This window comes from Vanessa cardui, chromosome 12 (genome assembly GCF_905220365.1).
Source record: "Vanessa cardui chromosome 12, ilVanCard2.1, whole genome shotgun sequence".
NCBI classification, from domain to species: domain Eukaryota; kingdom Metazoa; phylum Arthropoda; class Insecta; order Lepidoptera; family Nymphalidae; genus Vanessa; species Vanessa cardui.
The window spans coordinates 9,490,081-9,512,176 of NC_061134.1; the positions used below are offsets into that span (position 1 = coordinate 9,490,081).

Below are 22,096 nucleotides of genomic sequence, written 5' to 3' on the forward strand. Positions count from 1 at the left end.
CACCGTCTCAGAAATCTGTCTCGTCAGAGCTGCATGCTTTATAGAATCCGACTTCGACCGTGGTTCTCGCGTTTTAGGAGTCGGAGAACGACGGTCACCGAACTTTTTGCTCGCAGCACGCTTTATCGAGGAAAAGAGTCCAAGTTTCTCGGGAGGCTTATCTGGTAGAGGTGCGGTGGGTGCGTTGGAGGGTCCGGGGACGGGATCAGGCGCGGGACGGGGGACGTTCCCCTCGCGTTAGTTGTGCCGAGAGTCAGATGACGGCCCATCGCTCGATCCGGTCGAGGACAGCGTGGTGTTGGAGCCGTAGGGGTCGAGCGAGGACTGCACCGACATGGAGCGGCCGGCGCGCCGGATTCGCGCCGGGGATAGCTTGCCTGGATCTACGCTGGCCGGGTCTGCCTGCAACATTAGTGTTTTCAGCACTCCACTATACCTTATTTCATTTATTTATTGTTTATTGTAAAAATTTACACCATCGACTTATCACTAAACACTTATAGACCGGGAGATGATAATGACAAAATATTTGGTAATTTGTACCAGTATGGCGGTTCTTCATGGGTCTAATTACGTAAAGGCAAAAAGGAAAATGATGATCATACCGCTCGCACCGGCGGCCCAATCGCGTGGGCTTTAATCGAACGTGTCGGAAAAATAACGAGTGTCGAACGATTTTTTCCACAAAAATGCTTGTATTTTCAAATAGTCGAAAAAAAACAAAGTAGGCGGTAGCGTAATGCCATACTTCTCGGGTGTGGCTTACAGCCCGCCATACCGACGCGAATACATTAATTTTAATAGAACAATTCAACCATTTGTACCAGGCTAATTTTTGGATAGCTAATTATCGTCGAATTGCCATTCACGAAAATCACCTTGCCATACTTTTCCGACAGTTCCCAGTGGCCGCCATACCACTGCAAAGGAGTAATTTTTTTTTTTGGCCGAACAATTTGTACCACCATGAAACTTTTTTTAACACTTCCCTGTACGATCATAAATAGAAGTCTGATAATGCCATACCTGTGGGAGGCGGCTAATGTGAACAATATTTTTTCAAAATCCTAAGATTTTATTCGTAATTCGAACGATGACGAGAATATAATGATGCTATGATGTAAAAAATAATTTTACGTGTTTTACAGTCGTATTTTAAGAAGGTGTTAAATAAATAAGTATTTCAAGTATGGTAGCACTTTTCCCCCCTACTAGAAGTATGGGAAAAATAAAAACCGTCACATTTTGCCATATACTTTCCAAGAATTCAAATGCAATACTGGTACAAATCGTTCGAATTACGAATAAAATCTTAGGATTTTGAAAAAATATTGTTCACATTAGCCGCCTCCCACAGGTATGGCATTATCAGACTTCTATTTATGATCGTACAGGGAAGTGTTAAAAAAAGTTTCATGGTGGTACAAATTGTTCGGCCAAAAAAAAAATTACTCCTTGCAGTGGTATGGCGCCCACTGGGAACTGTCGGAAAAGTATGGCAAGGTGATTTTCGTGAATGGCAACTCGACGATAATTAGCTATCCAAAAATTAGAATGGTACAAATGGTTCAATTGTTCTATTAAAATTAATGTAGTCGCGTCGGTATGGCGGGCGGTAGGCCACACCCGAGAAGTATGGCATTACGCTACCGCCTACTGCGTTTTTTTTTTCGACTATCTGAAAATACAAGCATTTTTGTGGAACAAATCGTTCGACACTCGTTATTTTTCCGACACGTTCGATTAAAGCCCACGCGATTGGGCCGCCGGTGCGAGCGGTATGATCATCATTTTCCTTTTTGCCTTTACGTAATTAGACCCATGAAGAACCGCCATACTGGAACAAATGACCAAATATTTTGTCATTATCATCTCCCGGTCTATTATAAAAAATAAAATATTTAATATGGGTGACATTCGAGGTGATACATCTTTATAGGTGTGAACAACACTTGGAGTAGTCATAAAAGTAATAATATTCTAGTATTCATTTTAGGAATTTTAAAACAATTTCAATAGTCTAGAGTAAATAAATCAAGACGAATAAATTTTGTGATATTCTGCGAAGAACACTAAATAGTTCTTACTCAATGAAGAACTTTGCATGGATAGCTTTTCATACTTCGAATCCATTATTGGATTACTTTTAATCACTTCCATTATGAGATTATCTAGCTATCCTGCTTTATTAATAATACAAAGAACTATAACGTTACGAACCTGATAAGCCAAAGCATTCATGATGATGGAATACGGCACCAGACCGAGTGGATGAACTTCCCTCATCAATACGTTCGCTGGAATCTTATGAAACTGGATGTATTCCAGGAAATTACCAATCACATCCTTTAAATTCATGTTCTGATTTGTATCACAGTATTTCTTGCTCCACATTAAAGCCGCCTAAAAGAACAATATATTAAAAAATCTACATATAACAGATACAGTGCAGTTTATATTTTGCATTTAATATCTAACTACATAATAACAATAAAATATTGAAGAAGAATCTTAAAGGTTGTAGATTAAGCTTATAGCAAAGCTAGCATAGTTTTTACTCGTCTCGTACAGAGCTGAGGAGCGAAATATCGTAAGTGTCCCATGCAATTTAGCTACATGTAATCTTATTGGAATAGTGTGGTTAAGTATGATCGAAATCTATACTGAAGCGGGGAGAAGGACTAAGAGTAACAGTAGAATATTAACAGAGTGTTATTTTTTATGAATATTTAAACAAATTAAATATAAAATAACTAGCGACCAGACCCGGCTTCGCACGAGTGCAATGCTGATACTAAATATAGTATATAGTATAGCTATATTGACCACGTATTATTTACAAAAAAAAGTTCCTCTCGAGTCACTCTATCTATTGAGAAAAACCGTTTTAATTTAAAGCATACATAGGGACAGACATTAGTCGCTTATCAATTTTGTTTTAATAATGTAATGTATGTAATGTAATGTAATGATGATGATATATTATTAGTTTTCATTCTTACCTGGAATTTGGTAAATTCGTCTGCTCGGAGCTCATCTCTTGCTAATATTAACCTGACGACATGCTGCGGCAGCAGAGTGAATGAGCCCAAATTTAGAACATCGTTACCGTGTTCATCTACGAACTCCAGAACCTAAAAACAATCATGAATATTAGGTATTTTTCACTTCCAAAGTATATAATATCTCTATAATATTATTAACACGAAAGTAACTCTATCTGTTACCTATTGACGTTTTAAGTGCTGAATTTATTGAATTTAATTAACCATCTGTAAGATAAGATATCCCAGAAAGACATAGACTACTTTTTTTAATTCACCCCTCGAGGGGGTAAAATTGGATTGTAGGTTTTTTAGGCTATAATTACAGTATAAATTTTGCTTGACTAAAGCAAGCTAATAGTATAATAAACCAACTAAACACTATATTAATATTAATAGAACATAAATAGTGAAATCGAAATTAATAATACGAGGAAAAATTTATTTACTTTCTAGAAATTACGACTGAATGAATTAGGTAAGGAAGAAAATTATAAATATCATTTACGCCTTACCTTCTGAACCAAGGATTTCGTACATTTGTATTGAATGTATCTCTCTGCGGAGGCTAACAAGGCGCAAACGGTATCCACGGTGATGCAGCATTGAACGAAACCAGCGCAAGCTCGTCTTAGTTCGTCCAGCCCATAGTAGTCAGCAGCGTTCATTACACCTAAAACGTAAAAATAAGAAATGATAGTGACGAATAATAAGAAAGATAGACAATTAGTAATTATCCAAACATTCTTAATGCATGTGTGCGATACATTGAGCTTCTGCTCAATATCACATGTGCTATGATGATCTGAATCGGTAACGGCCCTGATATGGGTATCATCGACTCGGCGGCCAAATCGTTGAGCATTTTTCGATGAAAAATCACCAGAACGAAATCTGGTAATCCAATTTTGACACTGCCTTTCTTCCAAGGCTTCATTTCGAGGCGTACGTATAATACAATAAAATATGTTTGAAGTGCATGTCCTGTTCTTCTAATTTTTAATTGGAATAAAAACAAAACTAAGGCACTAATCGATATATATTTTTACTAAATTAAAGTGAGAAGTCTAAACAATTAGAAAAAAATATAACTTGCTTGCTTGCTTGGTGCTTTGACAACTTTCACAAAACAAAAGAAGCTCCACCTATCCACAAAATCGGCGATCACTTAGATGCCAACCCTATAATACGTCTGAAAATATCAAAAATATTTCCTGAGGAAATAATATGAATGGAAGATGTAAGTATTCTGCGCTGATCTCAAATAATAATCATATTAATTAAAAACTAAATTTATTTAGAATTATTAAGAAAACGTATATACATACGAGAATATAATTATGTTATCACGTTTTCTTCTTAAAAATCGTCGGTCGGAAAAATTGTAAGTAAGATTTAAAATATACGTTTTTCTGAATAAAATATAAAGTTACTGTGTGAAGAAAACATAAACAAAAATTAACAATATAAAAAAAATATTTATTTTACAAATATTCCCCATAGTAAATAACTGCCCGTCTCATTACCGACTTAATCATAATTAAACGAATTAAAATTAAAACTTAAATAGATTTATCGATTATTGAATAAGTAATATTAAGACGGGTAATCTGCGTCAATACGCATTGACGTAATAAAAATATAAACCAACCCTTAAATCGCCAATGCACAAAACGACCTTGAGAACTACGAAATACGTCTCTTATGCCTATATTTACATACCCATGCCTGTAATTACAATAAAAATAATACAAACAGGCTTAATTGATATATTCCACGATTAAATTGAATATTAAGGAAAGAAGGAATATTCTACCGTGACAAACTGGCAAATAAATCTCTTTTTCCCAAACGAAATATACACAATCAATATAACATATCCCATTGGGAAATCAACGAGGATCAAGGAGTAGGTATTTAAATATCGACGATTCAGAAACGCTTCATTGTGCAGTTAACTTGAATAAAATTGATTTGATTTGATCTTTCCATGATTTTTATCATCCCTATAATTCGTATTGTATGTACATATATAAATCGATACATTTTAAAATTATACTATAAAAAAGGTAAAAATGCAACTCAAGCCGCGAAAAAAATTTTTGATGTTTATGGACCTGATGATCCATACAGTATCTGTGAGAGTAGCGCAAGTTTGGTTTAAGCGTTTTCAAGCCGGAAATTTTGATATCAAAGATGCATCTCGCTCTGGTCGACAAAATTGATGCCATTTTTGAAAAAGTGGAGCATGATCGGCATATTAGTAGTTACGATGTAGCTGAAGAACTGGCAATTGACCACAAAACGGTTTTGACTCATTTGTATAAAGCTGGGTACACAAAAAATAAGAATGTTATTGATTACTAGCGACCCGCCGCAGCTTCGCACGGATGCAATACTGATACTAAAAATACTACAGAATTTGATTATTTACGACATCACATTAGACACTAAAATTATCAGTGTTTTAACTATATTATCCATGTATTATGTACAAAAACCTTCCGCTCGAATCACTCTATCTATTAAAAAAAAACCTGCATCAAAATCCGTTGCGTAATTTTAATGATCTAAACATACATAGGGACAGCGGTAAGCGACTTTGTTTTATACTATGTAATGATTACTTTTATTAACGGCTATTACATAAAAAAGTACTTGTAAATAAAAATATAAAGTAAAAGAAGATCTCGTTTCAATCTCGTTTTACAGGCAACTTGATTAAAATCCGATTTTAACGAATCGACAGTGACAAGGCTTTACAGAATTAAAATGAAAATTAAATAAAAATCTCAACCGAGAAATACAAAGTTGGAAAATACGTACAGAGCACTTAGGGCCGGCTGTCTGTTGCCTGCGACTAATCAAGTTATACTCTAAAGTAATTAAAAGCAGGAGAATGCATAAAGGAAAGCCTTTCGTTCTGCACATGAAACGTTATATTATAAATGCATTATATTATGACATGAAAGTCTTTGTTCAAAACTATACGATGTCAAGTGAGTCTACTAAAAACTTTATACAAAGTTATACTTTTTTACTAGTATATTTTGACAATTACGTGGAGCTCTTTAACAAAAGCGCCTTAAACAGTTTCAAATTATCTAACAAATATTAAAAGAAATATTTTAGCAAAAAACATACAATTATAAATTCGCTAAATTGACATATGATTTTAAACAGTTATAAATAGAGATCAACATCATTTGATATTGTGCAAAAAGTCTGCACACATATTTGCGCGTGCATTTAACACTATCCATCCCATACAATTGAATATAATTCAAACAAAGAACAACTCTGTGTATTTTCGGAAGTATCACTCTAGAGGAATATTGATCAGGCCAATTCAAACAAAGAACTAACAACAACGTGTGCTTTCCAAGATAACACTGTAAAGGAAAATTGATCGGGCCAAAAATTAAACCTAAATAGTTACCAACAATTATGAAGGAAACATTAAATCAAATGACTCTTTATTGTACACCAGTAAACACATATATGAGTAACATTCAAGAAAGATGTATCCGACTTGACCTTATCTATATATTACTCTTCCAAGATACCTTAGAAGAAAGAGAGAAAGAAAGTTATTAATTTTTATATATATTACTATATACCTACATCTAGCCTACAGGCAGCTTAAATGGCGTTGGACGGGACATATGTCGAGAAAAAAAGATAGAAAAATGGAATAGGTTAGTAACAGAATGGTATCCAGAATGGAAAAAGAAGCAGAGGCAGACAAAACAAAAGATGGGAAGATGACTTGCGGAAAATAGCTGGTCCAATATGATTAGCAAGAGACAGGTTTAGCTGGAAATCTTTAGAGGGGGCCTTTGTCGACAGACAAGCTGCTCAACAAAAGCTACCAGTTGCCGATCACTTTAATGTAAATTAGAAAAACAATGTATATTTATTTTATATTAATATATAGTTTAGGTATAGTGTAAATCAGAAGTAGGCATGTACCAAGTATTGTAAAAAAAAGAAGCAGCAATAACGGCTATTTTATTTATATACCTACATCTAGGTTTTTAATTGTAAACATATCATATTATATCAAATAAATGAAACGAATCATATAATTTACATCCCTCACGCTTATTCAGTGAACAATTTATTTCAACAGACTAAGCGCAATTAGTATAATAACTACGTAGCAAGAAAATTTCCATAATTGAGACATCCTTTTAAAACACAAGACTAATAAGTGTAGACTTAGCAAGAAAAGCAGATTATTTTAAGCCTATACAAAATGCTATTTAATAGATAAGACTCAGTAACTTTTTTAAAAATTTATAGAAAGAATTACTGAATCATGATTGTGAAAATAAAAAATGGGATTGTATTGAGTTATTAATGGGATTGTTTTGTGTGGCGAGATGATGACAGTCGTTGGACTATCAACATCACGAAATGGAAAGAACCGTCTGGCGCTAAGAGGAGAGGTCGCCAGTTCGCTCGGCGGCAGGACAAGATTGTGACCTACGCAGGAAATGACTGGATGACCTCTTCCAAAAACAGAACCAAATGGAATTCTTTGGAGAAGGCTTTTACCCTGAGGAGGTCCACAAAAAAAAATAGTTCAATTTACTTTAAGTTACTAAATTTGTTGGTTACAATTTATGTTCTTGGAATAAATAAAGCTGTTTCATTATTTTTATTCATTATCGAGTTATTATTTATAAATTCTTTCAAAAATCCACTGTTATAAAGAGATGAGTATTTCCACTTTAAATAACAAAGACTAAAGTATGGAAATTCTTTCATTAAAGTTTCGATACGATCGTAAAATATTCTAATTTATTGTGAATTCTTTAAGTAAATTAATCTTCTCAGAGATATTTTTCTACTTTCACAAAGTTTTGGACGTTGTTTTAATCTATAGACATATTTTTGGTCTAATACAGAGAAAATACAGTTTCAAAGTTTATATAGAAGTCATCTGGGTAATAGACATAATAGAGATAAATAAAAAAAATAACAAAAAGAAAAACCGACTTTAAATAAAACTCTATTTTAAAAAATAATTTGCACTAAAAAGTAATAAAAATAATTTCGTATTCAAAATATTTATAGAGTCCTCTTAAGTAAAATGAAATGCAAAATATAAGACTACTTAAAAGTCGGTTTACGATTATATAACGTAGTTATAGTTATTATTATATTTGGAAAAAAGAAGAACTAACTAAACAAAAAAACACAGATGAATTGATAACCTCTCCTTTATGAAGTCGGTTGAAAAAGTGTGGAAATCTTATACACATGTCAAGTTAGATCATTCAGTTAGTTAAAAAGCATAAAATAAAAATAATAAATATATATTCCGAATTGAGTTAATAAAATCGTATCATATAATCTTATCGTAATACGATATCGCTATAATAAACCCACGAAATTGCAATAAAGCATTATCTCATCGTAACGAAATAAATAGTATACGGTTATGATCAAGGGTATTAATTATAATGAATGGACAGTTAATTAAGAAGGCTATATTTTAATTATAGCCATATTATATTTCTGCCTCGTTGGTTTAATGACGATGAGTATCAAATGAGTATCAAACGCCGAGCTGATAAAAAGTCAGAAAATTGGGTCAGAAAATACTCAGCGACTCGAAGTCTAGAAGTTATGCTGTCACTTGTCTCGGAAAGCAAGTCCATTGCTTCTATTTCAAAACTATTGTCAATTGTATCGGATATGCTGTCTCGTGGAATTATCAGTGTATGAGAATAGAAATAGTACCTAGATTTGCACGTCTTATACACTATAATAAATCCAGCGTACAGTAAAAGTTCAGTAACAGCCTGTAAATAACCCACAGCTGGACTGAGGCCTCCTCACCCACTAAGGAAAGGGTTTGAAACATATTTCACCACGCTGTTCCAATGCGGGTTGATAGAATGCACATGTGAATTCGATGAAATTAGAAACATGCAGGTTTTCTCACGTTGTGTTGTGTATGTTTTCCTTCATGAGATTAATTATAAACACAAATTAAGTACATATGTATAGTGGTGTTTGCCTGGGTTTGAACCCGAAGTCATCGGATTTAGATGAACACGTTCTCACCACAGGACCATGTCAGCTCTCTTCATTAAATCCAGCGTAATCATCATAATTATATTTATTAAGTATTAGTAGTAGCAAGAACTTCGAAAGTGATAGGTTAATGTTGGAAATGCAAACAACGTAACGATGATAAAGGATTTTATTCTTGTACTAACTTATTCCAGATCATTCCGGAAAACAAGTAAAGTATGTCAAACGAAAAAAATCTATACTGCCAATGAACATTATTAAAGACCTAATTGTTGGTTGAGTAAATTACAAAAGTCTTTTTGTAAGACATAATGCCTTATGACATTGTTCATATAGACAGCTCTAATAGATTCATAGATCTTAGGAGAACGATCCCAAGTAGAACACACTGTATACTAAAACTGAACTCTCCCTATTCCAGAAGATTATAGAAATCTCAAATCCGAGCAGCCATTTGAACTGCTATTTCCACGTATTTATTTCGTGCATGAATTACATACAATCTTGAGAGAACTTGCAAGTGCCGAGTGATATTTCGAATCTAATCTCACGAGCGACAGCAAAGAGGATTATGCTATGCATATTTCTTTAACATTAAAATGCTGATATATTCTTATAATAAAATGCCTTGCTCGTGTAGATATAACACATGGAAAGATATACTCTACATACTACATATAATACATCTGATGAAAAGTACATTCGGACCGAATTTCGGACTGAATTTCGAAATAGGCTAATTATGTAGTTTCAACAATGACAAACTTCATTTATTTCATGATCATTTTTGTTTTTACGTCACTGTCATTATTGAAGATTGAAGAAAAACTTGCATGTTTGAAAATTTCATTTTTGTACTGACTTGACCAAGTTATTTAATTGATAAAAAATCTACTGTCATTTCTAAGTTATTTTATTGATAAGCAAAGATGGTCGATTAGAGCTGTCAAACAAAAAAAAATGGTTGTCAAATAAGGGAGTAAAAAGTGATAAATGGTTTCGTTCTTTTTTTTTTATGTAAAGTATTCATTTTGTCGTAATTATTTCACTGTCAATTTCTTGCCAAAAGCAGCCCGGAGCTTAAAAGTTCAATGAAAGCTGTTAATTATTTTGCAAAGATTCTTTGATAGTATTCGCCGTTCCGATATTCGTTAAAGAAAAATTATTTTGCTTTCATTGAAAATTTGTTAAATGATAAAATTAATAGAAATATTTAGTAATTTTTTAAACTTAATTTCAGTACATTTCAATGATGCAGATTGTAGATACTGCATAGTTAGATGTAGTTTCTGTTTACATATCCGCCAAACATTGTAAATTCAACTCTTGCGAAAGACAAGTATTTGTATAGAGAGGATTCGTATACTGTTTATGTTTTCGCACATCTAACATAAGTTCTGCCAGACAAACAAAAAGCTTTGTATACAAATACAAAGCTTGAAGATGACATAAAATCATAAATTCATATTGTGCGATTAATAAACTCTGATATACGTACACTACTAAAGTACCTTTAACCTTACTTGCTTATTCCATAATTAGTTGCGTATTTTAGTTTAGTAGTATATGTTAACATTATTTGTACCATTCATATTCGCTTATATATGGAAAGATTCTTTGAAATTTAAAATATTATAATTAAAACGAATAGTTTTGGAACAATATCCTCTATTATATTTATAACATCAATATGAATACGTACTTTTTATTTTGTTATTCATCTCCAATTTTTCCAGAATAACAATTAGCTATGTTGATTAAAAGTACGTTTTATGCCTTTAACAAAAAAAAAAAACATCATTATGTAAGACGTATAAGAAGATTTACTCCATCATCCTAACATCAAAGTGTGATGCGAAGCAACATTATCCGATAATCGATTGAGTTAGTTCGTAGCAAACCTTTAATCTAGTTAAGTGCCGTCTTAACTTACTTAGGTATACCTAATATAATCTCTAATCCAATACTAGTCTAACTTGTTTATTGATAAAATTATTATATTCACCAATTTTAGTATTATATTGGTATATTTATTTCTACAATAATACTTTGGACTGTAACTTAAAGAGTTAAAGTACAATTTTGAATGAAATATAAACTTTATATACGCGCTAAAACAGCATAAGTAAGATGACCGTGTTTCCCAACCGATTTCAATCTCCGCGGCCAATCTCAAAGGAGACCAGCATAGTGTGCTGGCGCTTTCCAAGCCATGGGAATATATAGACTTCCAAAATCCCTAAAAACCGGGCCGATACTGAGAACTTTTCGTCAGAAAAACCGAACACTGGATTTGAAATCTGCCTGAATCCAGAACATATAAGTAAATATTTCTAACTTTCGGTTCTGATTAAAAAAAGAAAGTGTTATTGATATTGATTCTTTAAATACTACGCTATGGAATAATTTAATTTAATGTATATAAATTTACATCAAAATTATATTCAAAAGATTTAGCTAGTACAACAATACCTAATAATACTTGCTCGAGTTTAACTGCGCTATGTGCTATATTCCGCTAACTTAAACGTTTTTTTTTTCACTGGACTAACAAAACTTAATTTAATAATACCATTAAATATACAAGAAATATATTTAATTATATTGTTTAATACAAAACAGATGCATGTCAGTAACATCTTATATTTAAATCAAATCGATAAATTTCCAAGTAATATTTCCCGGTTAAGAAAATCAATTAATAATGCAATAAAACGACAATTTTTCCAATAATAAACTTTGATGAAATCATTTTCCTATTTCTGAAGTAGTACTCACAGTTCCATAAGACGTCTTAATTGAAAGGTTAGGAAAGAAATTTCATTTTGTTCCCGCTATAAAACTAGAATACTGGCAATAAAATCGCACCCTTCGCCGTTAAATCGGAAATTGAGTCTTGAGATCCATTTCTTCATTTCTCTCCCAAATTTCATTTACTTTGAAGTGCGTGAAATTTTAATCTCAATTCGGTTTTGTATTGCAATTTATTACATATATTTGATTTATGTTTTGAAATTCAATACAACTATGTATTAATTTTTCATGTGTTTAATTTGTGTTTATAATTCAACTCGTGATCGGCGGTGAAGGAAATCTGCATGTGTCTAATTTCATAGACATTCTGCCATAATAAATACACATATGTATTTCACCAAAGCGCATAGGAACAGCGTGGTTTCCACCACGTTTGTTCCAAACCTTCTCATCAAAGACAGAGGAGTCCGTAGCTCAGCAGTGGGAAATTTACAGACTTGTGTTGTTATGTATGAATAATACGCGTCTTTATTATTATGAAAGTAAAAAATATGGTCGAATTCAAGTTACAGTAATAAATTCAAACAAAACAGATTTATCAAAAAGATTTTTTTCTGTCAAAGCGGCTTCAAGCGCTTTAGTTTTTTAATAAACGATTACCTTATGGCTATTGGAAATACTTAAAACAACTATGTCTGCTTACGGAAAAAAATGTATAATAACTGAAAGCTATTGATTTCGCTTATTTGATTTCCCAAATTGATTTTGAGATTGAAGTTTATTTAAGCTGATCCAGCCCTGAGTAAATATTGAAACGATTAAAATTCAGATTATAAAAAAAAAGATGGAAGGCGCTTTTTCTACGATACGCCAAAAGTGAAGTCACTCTGATTATTATGAATTACTGACTTCTTAATAAGAAGACGCATAATTTCGTTCAACCGGGAAATTCGCTTTTCATTTTTTTCACTTTCTTTACTTCACTTGAGAGCCAAGATGGCCCAAAAACAGAACGTAGAACTCATGCAAGCACCACAAAAATCAAAATCAAAATATACTTTATTCAAGTGGGCTTTTACAAGCACTTTTACATCGTCATTTAACAATTAAGTGAAGCTACCACCGGTTCGGAAAGTAGATTCTACCGAGAAGAACCGGCAAGAAATTCAGTAGTTACTCTTTTTCGACATTTAAAAAAATACAGTCATGTTAGCTAATACAATTTTATTTAAATTATATATGTTATTTAAATTAATATATCCTGCCTGGAAGTCAATAGGTAATTAATTCCACGCTTTTTTATCATCTACAAAATCTTGTATCGAATAATACGCCTTTTTTACCAATGTATTTTTTATAAACGATTTGAATTTACGAGACGGCAAAGTTAAAAATGTCTGCGGAATTTTATTATAGAAATGCTTACCATGCCCCAAGAAAGATTTATTGACTTTGCGGAGTCGGAAACTCCAAGATTATAAATAAACCGGATTGCTCTCTTTTGTAAAATAAAGACAGATTCAATATATGCAGCGTTACCTTAAAGTAATATGCCATATGACATAACACTGTGAAAATAACCAAAATAAACTAAATGAGTGGTATCTATATCAGTTAGTTGTCTAACTTTTCTGACCGCGTATGCTGCGGAGCTGAGTCTTCCTGTTAGGGACGACAAATGGGCACTACACTGAAGTCTTGAATCCAATTCTATTCCCAAGAACACCGTAGTATCGGCTACATCAAGCGGGCCACCGCTTATAGATATATTATAATTTTGCTTTCTAACATTGGGTAGGGTTAAAACTACACATTTTGTTTTTTGAGTATTCAAAACCAAATTATTTACTTTAAACCAATCTTGTATCTGTGATAATGCACCGTTCACATCGACATAGTCAGTTTTTTTCCTGTCAACCTTAAAAATCAGTGAAGTATCGCCAGCAAACAATACTATATCACAAATACCTTTATATAACAAAAATATAACAAAAAAAGGAAGGTCATTTATATATACTAGACATAGAAAGGGACCCAAAATTGAACCCTGTGGAATACCCATTTTTAACGTAGATCCAGTAGACTTTATTCCATTAATTAAAACTTGCTGGATTCTTCGACTTAAGTATTAAGCAATGAGATCAAGAGCCCTTTAACGTCGTAATATTTGAGCTTATAAAGAAGCGTCTCGTGTTCTACACAATCAAATGCTTTAGATAAATCACAGAATACTCAAATAGCATTCTGTGATTTCTCCCAAGCATCGTAAATATGCTTAAGAAGCGCAATTCCCGCATCAGTTGTTGATCGACCTCTTGTAAAACCAAATTGCTCACTATGAAAAATTGTATTTGTACCAAAATAGATAAGAAGTTGATTAAAAATATTTTTTTCAAAAATTTTACTTAAAGATGGGAGTATTGAAATAGGCCTGTAATTACTGGGATCGCTTCTATTTCTTAAAAAGTGGTAAGACTTAACTACATTTTAACAAGTTAGGAAATGAACCCGTGTCCAAACTCTTGTTAAAAATTACTGCTATATACGGAGCAATATGTATGATGTTATTTATGAATTTTACCGAAATGCCCTATACGTCGTTAGTTTTTTTAATATTTAGTGTTTTAAATACTTTTATAACATCTATTGCAGAAACTGTTTCAAAAGAAAAGTCAATAAAGCATTTAGAAACATTTTTATTTAATAATCTAGCTGTATCTAATGTAGATGATTTTAAATGAGATGTTATTTTATTAGGTATGTTATCAAAAAATATTTCAAATAAATTTGCAACTTCCAATTCAGAATTTGTGTATTTACTGCCTGTGTTTAATTTGATTGGTACAGAATATTCATGTGCTTAATTTCGTAGGAAACCTGAATGTGTCTCATTTCATAAAAATTCTGCTACACTAACCCGCATTGGCACAGCGTAGTGGAAATTTTCAAAAACCTTCTCCTCAAAGCCTTAGCCCAGCTGTGGGAAACTTATAGGCTGTTGTTGTTTTGTTGTTACTTTGCTTGAATGTTCCGAGCGTTCTATCTACCAATTGTTTTACCATCTATGAATTAAATTAATACTGTATCAAATTCTACTTACCCAAAAGCGTTCTTGGTTGTAAAGTGACACAGCCGGTGTGGATGTATTCAATCAGCTGACGAAATACATCCGGTTCGAATTCTTCAATGATCAACGTCTGATGCTGCTGCGATGAAGGCTGCACGGGAAAATAACCTTTGATAACTGTGTGATATATGACATATTAGCATATCAAAATCACGTAACATAAATGCAGGCAGTAATCATTTTACAGCCTTGTGAATAACAATAAATTATATATATAGTGTTCCAAATAAGGAATTGATAAAATTTCAATGAAATTGATAAATGAACCTAATTGTAACATATATTATGTGTTATTAAAAGATATCAATGAAATAGTTCTATAAGATTGAACTGCAAAATAAGGAAAAATGTTTCATAATAATTCATTTATTGTAAGAAGCATTAAATATATTTGAAAAAAATCCTGTGCCTAAATAATTAAGCACAGTTAGAACATGCTTTGGTGCTAAACATGTGCGTAAGTATAAGAGATGAAATATGATCTGACACGTAAATAAGAAATAAATAAAACCCTTAAAATTAACAATACAATTTCAAATAATAAAACGTCCCGTCATATTTGAGTTTGAAAAGAAAAAGTACAACATGCAATATAACAGTATCAATATGAAATCCAAAGAAATCCAATCTGTACAATATTGAAGTAACTTATAAACTACTTTCAATTGTGTTTAGTAAAAAGTGAATTAACATGAAATATTTCAACCCATTTTAATACAAATCTCCTACCACACCGTCAATTTTGATTTACCTCTTGTATTGGAGCCAATTGCTGCGCGAAAGTCGATCTCTGGAGTAAACATGGTAAAAATATAATTCGTTATAAATTTTAATTCTTTAAACGAGACAATTAAATCCTTATTAAAAACTTTTTTGAATAGACATTAAAAAAATACTCTTAATTCGAATTTTAAATTTTACGTTCCTCCAATATATTTTTTACAAAAAGTAATATAAGTCAGCTTTCACCTAGAATCCCAGTCGATAATATTCTAACGTAGCTCTTTATTGTTATTTATCCATAATCAAATTCACTTATATCAATACATATAATTAAATCCTATACAAATTATTACTATTGAAATTATTGCTTTATATAAATTATAGTCATTAAATCTTCTGAATGATTTTCCAAATAACATAATACTTTGGGTTGGTCGTACGATTATATTACGTTTAGTTGATATAACATTTCTAGTCTAATGATTTGATTTAATGAATATTATGATGAATATATAACAGTACCTGCTGGGCAGCATTTTGGAGGTTCAAGAGAGGCTCGGATGATCGTTTCAAGAACAATCGTAGTTTGTTTTCCCTCGGCGCCGGTTCCTTCTTCCTTTGAGGACTTGGTGCTTGATAAAGCATTTTTTGAAACACTCTGTAATTTTTACGTTTCGATTATTCCCATTAAACGTGTAAGATCAATAACATGTCTTCGATTAAAATTACCAGCTTAGCCGGGTCGATATAGAAATTGCATATGTGTGAAGCAGGCGAGTCGAATAAATCCAATAAAATACACTAGAGGCACGCACTACAACCCACCAATAAAACAGTGGAGATTTGTTTAAATCAAATCAATCAAATCAAAATAAACTTTATTCAAGTAGGCTTTTACAAGCACTTTTGAATCGTTATTTTACAATTAAGTGAAGCTAGCACCGGTTCGGAAAGCAGATTCTACCGAGAAGAACCGGCAAGACACACAGTAGTTACTCTTTTTTAACATTTAAAAAATACAAAGTCATGTTAATTAAATACAATTATTTAAATTAATATATCCTGCTTGGTGTTGGTTTAAAAAACCAAAACAATACTTCAAAAAAACTGTAATTGTTAAGTATATACATATAAATATAAACTCTTATAATAATATATTAAATTGACTGTTTAAGAAATACGAAACCTATCTCGGACGAATTAAAGTCGAACGTCTGGTCGTTGAACTTAAGTATCAAATACACTCATAGGTCGTAAGATACCTTTTTAACGATGGGGTAAGTCGATTTTTTTTCGAATTAACTTTTCGCTGTATGGGAGGGGGGGTAAAAAATAATTATTTTTCGATAATTTTAAAAAACAATTTTTGGATTATCAGTGTACATCTCTCCACCAACTTTCGTGGCAATCGGTGCAGAAACAGAGGAGAACGAGCCAAGACAGACAGACGGACGGCATGACGAAACTATAAGAATTCCTAGTAGACTACGGAACCCTAAAAATCAAAGTAAGAACTGTATATTATTATGTATTCAAATATAAACATGCTTAAGAACTATTCGACTGAAGTGAATCTGAAACCCAATTACGGGAAAGCATACATTTTAATTGACATTTAATATTAAAGCAAGCGCCGGGTTTGTATCAATTTCGTCGATGGTAAAAATTTGCATATTATTAATTTCATGGATTCTTATTGAATAATAACATTAAAGGATCGGGCAGTCCGTGTTTTGAACGTTACAACTTTTATTTCAGAGTTTTGTTCAAGCCTATCGGGGTAGGTACCACCCACTCATCAGATATTCTACCGATAAACAGCAATACTTAATATTGTTGTATCCCGGTTTGAAGGAGGAGCGAGCTACAGGCACAAGGAACAAGACATCTTAGCTAGCAAGGTTGGTGGCGGATTGTTGTAATGTAAAGAATAGTTATTATTTTGTACAGCGTTATGTTTATTGGCGGTAGTGACCACTTACCATCAGGTGGCTAATTCGCCGGCCGCGTATTTATTGCATAAAAAACACTTTTAAGTTACTTCGTGGTAGGACGTCATATTATATTCTACCAAAAAAGAGCAATACTTATTATTGATGTGTTACATTGTGAACGGTGTACAGGCAGAAGGGAAATAATGTTTCAACTCCCAAAGTTGGTGGGATATAAGCGATATGAGGAATTTTAATATTGCTTACAGCGCAGATATCTCAACCTTCAGGTAACCTATTTTCCCGGAAATGCACCAAAGTATTGATACCTTACGAGAAATGTATTAATCGGTCGTTCCGAATGCTACTTTCGTGTATAGATTTTTTGTTAAAATAACCTTAACACTCCCAATAATCCGTGGTAAGACGCTATAAGAAATTATTAAAAAATATGCCAGAGCTGAGATGGCCCAGTGGTTAGAACGCGTGCATCTTAACCGATGATTGCGGGTTCAATCCCAGGCTAGCACCACTACATATATGGGCTTAATTTGTGTTTATAATTCATCTCGTGCTCGGCGGTGAAGGAAAACATCGTGAGGAAACCTGCATGTGTCTAATTTCATCGAAATTCTGCCACATGTGCATTCCACCAACCCGCATTGGAACAGCGTGGTGGAATATGTTCCAAACCCTCTCCTTAATGAAAGAGGAGGCCTTATCCCAGCAGTGGGAAGTTTACAGGCTGATAATTTATTTTCTTTGCTAAAAAAATATATTGCCCAAAAGAAACTATCATCTGTATAAAGAAATTACTCAAAATATAATATTTATCGAATGTGACGACTTATATACCTAACGTAGAAGTATATCTCTAGAGAAGTATACTTTTTACAAAAGCATTCCCTTCCCATCGACTATGGCTTAGTTTTACGAGTAAGTCCCACTTAACCTTCGATGACATCTTTAGACACTCGAACAAAAAGCGCCTAAGTACACGTGTTAAAAGGTTCTAGTTATATCTATAAGCCCTTTTAAGTCTCGCTATGTTTCATAAAGTCGAAGCGAATGGCAGATAAAAGAAAGACCATTTTTATTTTACGTTGATATAAAAGGTCACATAAAAATACTTTTCGACGAATCTGAAATTTCACGAGCTTTGAATGAAAAAAATGAGGTAGATTTTTAAGTCGTATTTAAAACTGCTAACCTAACAGATATGAAATACGATATCACAAGATGTATATTAGCATAATTCTTTTTCTTTTTGATTTTCGAATTTAAATAGATCTGACAGTAACTGTTACTTATTTTTTTCTTTCTTAAGTGAAGTACTGTTTATATACTAACTACACTGCTGGTTAAAAACCCTTAAATTATTAGGGCTTTTGCCATCATAATATGAGACTATTCAGTAAAACAAAGGCCAGAATTTCATCTATAGGTGCATATTTCTTCACAATACATTCCAGCACTACAGAGCACGAGATGAATGAAACACTAATATTTAAAAAATGGTAACTTTCTGGTAATGGACGCTACAACTGTAATTGTTGTCAAGATTCATGTTTTTAATCAACTAAACTATCTCATATTGCATTGCAATTAAAAAAAGCCGCTCTTAATATAGGCAATGAAAAAAACGTACGCCTATTATAGACCTGACTTGCTAAACTGACATTTAGCCTAATTTAGAAACAATGAGGAAAATTTGATTATTTTATTATTATTCTTACCTACTTCTAGCTGCCAGTACCGCTTTGACAGCGCATACCGGTTCCCTCGTGTCGCCTACGAGAAACGTGACGTCACAGAGTTCAGGCATTGACGCAAGGAACTTCATATCCTCAGCAAGTCCTGACTTGTTCTCGAAGGTACTGAGGTCGGGCTCCGCCTCCATTGCAACTAGCGCTCCGCTTCGCATTGACGACTAAAAGCAAATTTCAAAATCATTAGTAGGTACGAGTTAATTTAGCGTAAACTCCGTAACCCATAAAATTAAAAAAAAAAATGATTAAACGAACATTTAAAACACAATTAACGCTTGAAAGAGAAATGTGACAAAACCGCAGTGCATTTAACTGCATTTGGTTTTATGTCAAAGGAAATATGTATATTTCATATTAAATATAATTTTAATTTATTTAAAGCAATGAAATTTAGCGACTGCTCGATAAATTGCCAAACGAATAATTGGCTACTATAATTGGATCTCGCTTTGACCCAACCCTTCGAGTTAGAAATTCATCATTTATCGGAACTATTTCATCTATGTTGAAATCATTATTTAAATATTATTGTTTTCTAAAAATTTTAATTTTCAACTGTAGTTAAAAAAATAAGTTTCAAAGTTATGCTTGCTGATGATGTAATTTTAATTGCGATTAAATTAAAATAAAAAAAATATATATCCATTAACTTGAAGCTATTTTAACAGAATTTTAAGGAAGTGTTTATAATGATTTTACACTGAAGAATAATTTGATTATTCATTTAAAAGTCAAATAAAAAATCAGAATAAGATGACATGAAATTAGACAATATGAATTAATATTGATTATTAAAAATCCACTACTACCAATAAACACTTAGAACCAAAAAAAAACCGGCGAAAGAAATTACATAATATTTTTTTTGTATATTTATCTATATGTATTATATAGAACGTAAGTAACTAAGCAAAATATCTCATAGAAATCGAAATATTTTTTTATAAAATAACTAATAAAAAAAAGTTTTTTTCAAAATTATTTTTCAGGCAATAGAACTACAGATTCAGTTGAAAATTTTAGTCACCAGCTACAAAAAAACTCATTAACTTACTTCGTCCAAGCTAAAGTGTCTTGTTATAGTCAAATCCATTTTAAAGAACTATATAAAAAATTAATATATTCAATAGCAGTTTCTCAGACACGACCTCTCAATGCGGAGTTCAGACAGCGACTGACAGTGGGAAATGAAGGAAATTCCTGTCGCCGTAGTGAAAATGAAATAATGTTTGGCCCAAGCGATTTTGCCTTTTTTGTGCATTTGTATATATTGAAGTTTGAGATTTATTTATCAAACTTTAAATATAAAAGGATATATTGCAGTTTCATTTAATTTAATTTTAGAATACTTTGTATGCATATATAATTTGAAAATGTTATTCCAACTTTTTTTTAATTTGATTGAATTACTTCCAAAGTCTTAGAATAAAGACAAAAATGTAATGTAATATAAATTTTGTAATATTATTATACTGGGTGACTACAGCAGGGTGACTATTTTATAACACACGACCCTTAAAACCTATATACTCTTTTCATGACATGATCCTACCTCATGAAATGTCATCTCCAAGATAAAGGGAGGCTTTGCTTTAAAAACTATAACGATTTTCTCGAATTAATAAATTTTAAGGATAATGCACTGCCATAATTATGTATGCTATTTTAGGCTTAACTATGTGTGGAAAATTACGAAAAAATTTTCGAATGTTTCTTGATGTAGCCATTTTCTACGTCTACTTTTCTTATATCTCTTTTATACACAATTTGTTTTAAACATGTGGGTCACGTGACTTGGGGAATAATAAAAGGTTTCCACTTTAATTTCCTCTTTATCGTGGGAAGTTTGATGACTAGTCTGGAATACTCAATGATATGGCGAAGAAAGTAGCACACTTCATTGTATACTTATTTTTCTTATTTCTAGCGTCAACAGTGTAATTTTCAAATTAAGTAACCGTCTATGAGCTGAGATGGCCCAGTGGTTAGAAAGCGTGCATCTTAATCGATTATTTCGGGTTCAAACCCAGGTAAGTACCACTAGATACATGTGCTTAATTTGTGTTTATAAATCATCTCGTACTCGGCGGTGAAGGAAAACATCGTGAGGAATTGCACGTGTCTAATTTCATCGAAATTCTGCCACATGTGCATTCCACCAACCCGCATTGGAATAGTGTGGTAGAATATGTTTCAATCCCTTTCCTTAATGGAAGAGAAGGCCTTAGCCCAACTGTGGGTAATTTACAGGCTGTTACTTTACTATTTTACTTTACTTTAACCGTCTATAATTATTGGCTTTAGTGTAAAAGTCAAACTCCCCGATAGAATTTAATTCACATCAATGTAAATTGAAACATACATTAAGGACAACTAAGCATAATGGTGCTTGTCTGTATCTGAGTCTTGGATCGTCATTATAATTTCGCGTCTATGGCTCAACTATTATTAAAAAATATGTCTGTTTAGTGGTATTCTGTAAGAACTCACTTCGCGTCTAACTCGTATAATTTTGAAAGCCGACATATGCCACGCTATTTACAGTCTTATGTCCTTAAAATGTTATGATTATTGATGTAAAAATCGCCTACATGCCACTACCGTACTCAAAGCAATGTTTCGAATTGATTCTAACAGAATACCTACAATTTAAATTAAATGTTGTTAAATTGTTAATTATGTTTTAAAGTTAAATGAATT

General features: G+C 32.4%; 1 protein-coding gene across 1 annotated transcript; it reads right to left on the reverse strand.

Moving 5' to 3' along the window:
- Positions 1 to 163: 163 nt before the first annotated feature.
- Positions 164 to 20,538, reverse strand: LOC124534502 (serine-enriched protein). The gene is made up of 9 exons (XM_047110415.1): positions 20,451 to 20,538; positions 19,364 to 19,557; positions 16,219 to 16,354; positions 15,725 to 15,763; positions 14,947 to 15,064; positions 3,560 to 3,717; positions 3,003 to 3,134; positions 2,221 to 2,403; positions 164 to 402 (listed from the first exon to the last, which is right to left on the reverse strand). Exons 1-9 carry the CDS (start codon positions 20,487 to 20,489, stop codon positions 238 to 240), a joined length of 1,164 nt encoding a protein of 387 aa, XP_046966371.1. The 5' UTR covers positions 20,490 to 20,538; the 3' UTR covers positions 164 to 237.
- Positions 20,539 to 22,096: the final 1,558 nt, after the last annotated feature.

Coding starts and splice junctions, on each gene's coding strand:
- LOC124534502 (XM_047110415.1), bottom strand. CDS start 20,489: ATGGATTTGACTATAACAAGACACTTTAGCTTGGACGAA. Junction 19,558..20,450: donor GACACTTTAGCTTGGACGAA/GTAAGTTAATGA, acceptor ATTTGCTTTTAG/TCGTCAATGCGAAGCGGAGC. Junction 15,065..15,724: donor AATTGGCTCCAATACAAGAG/GTAAATCAAAAT, acceptor TTTCCCGTGCAG/CCTTCATCGCAGCAGCATCA.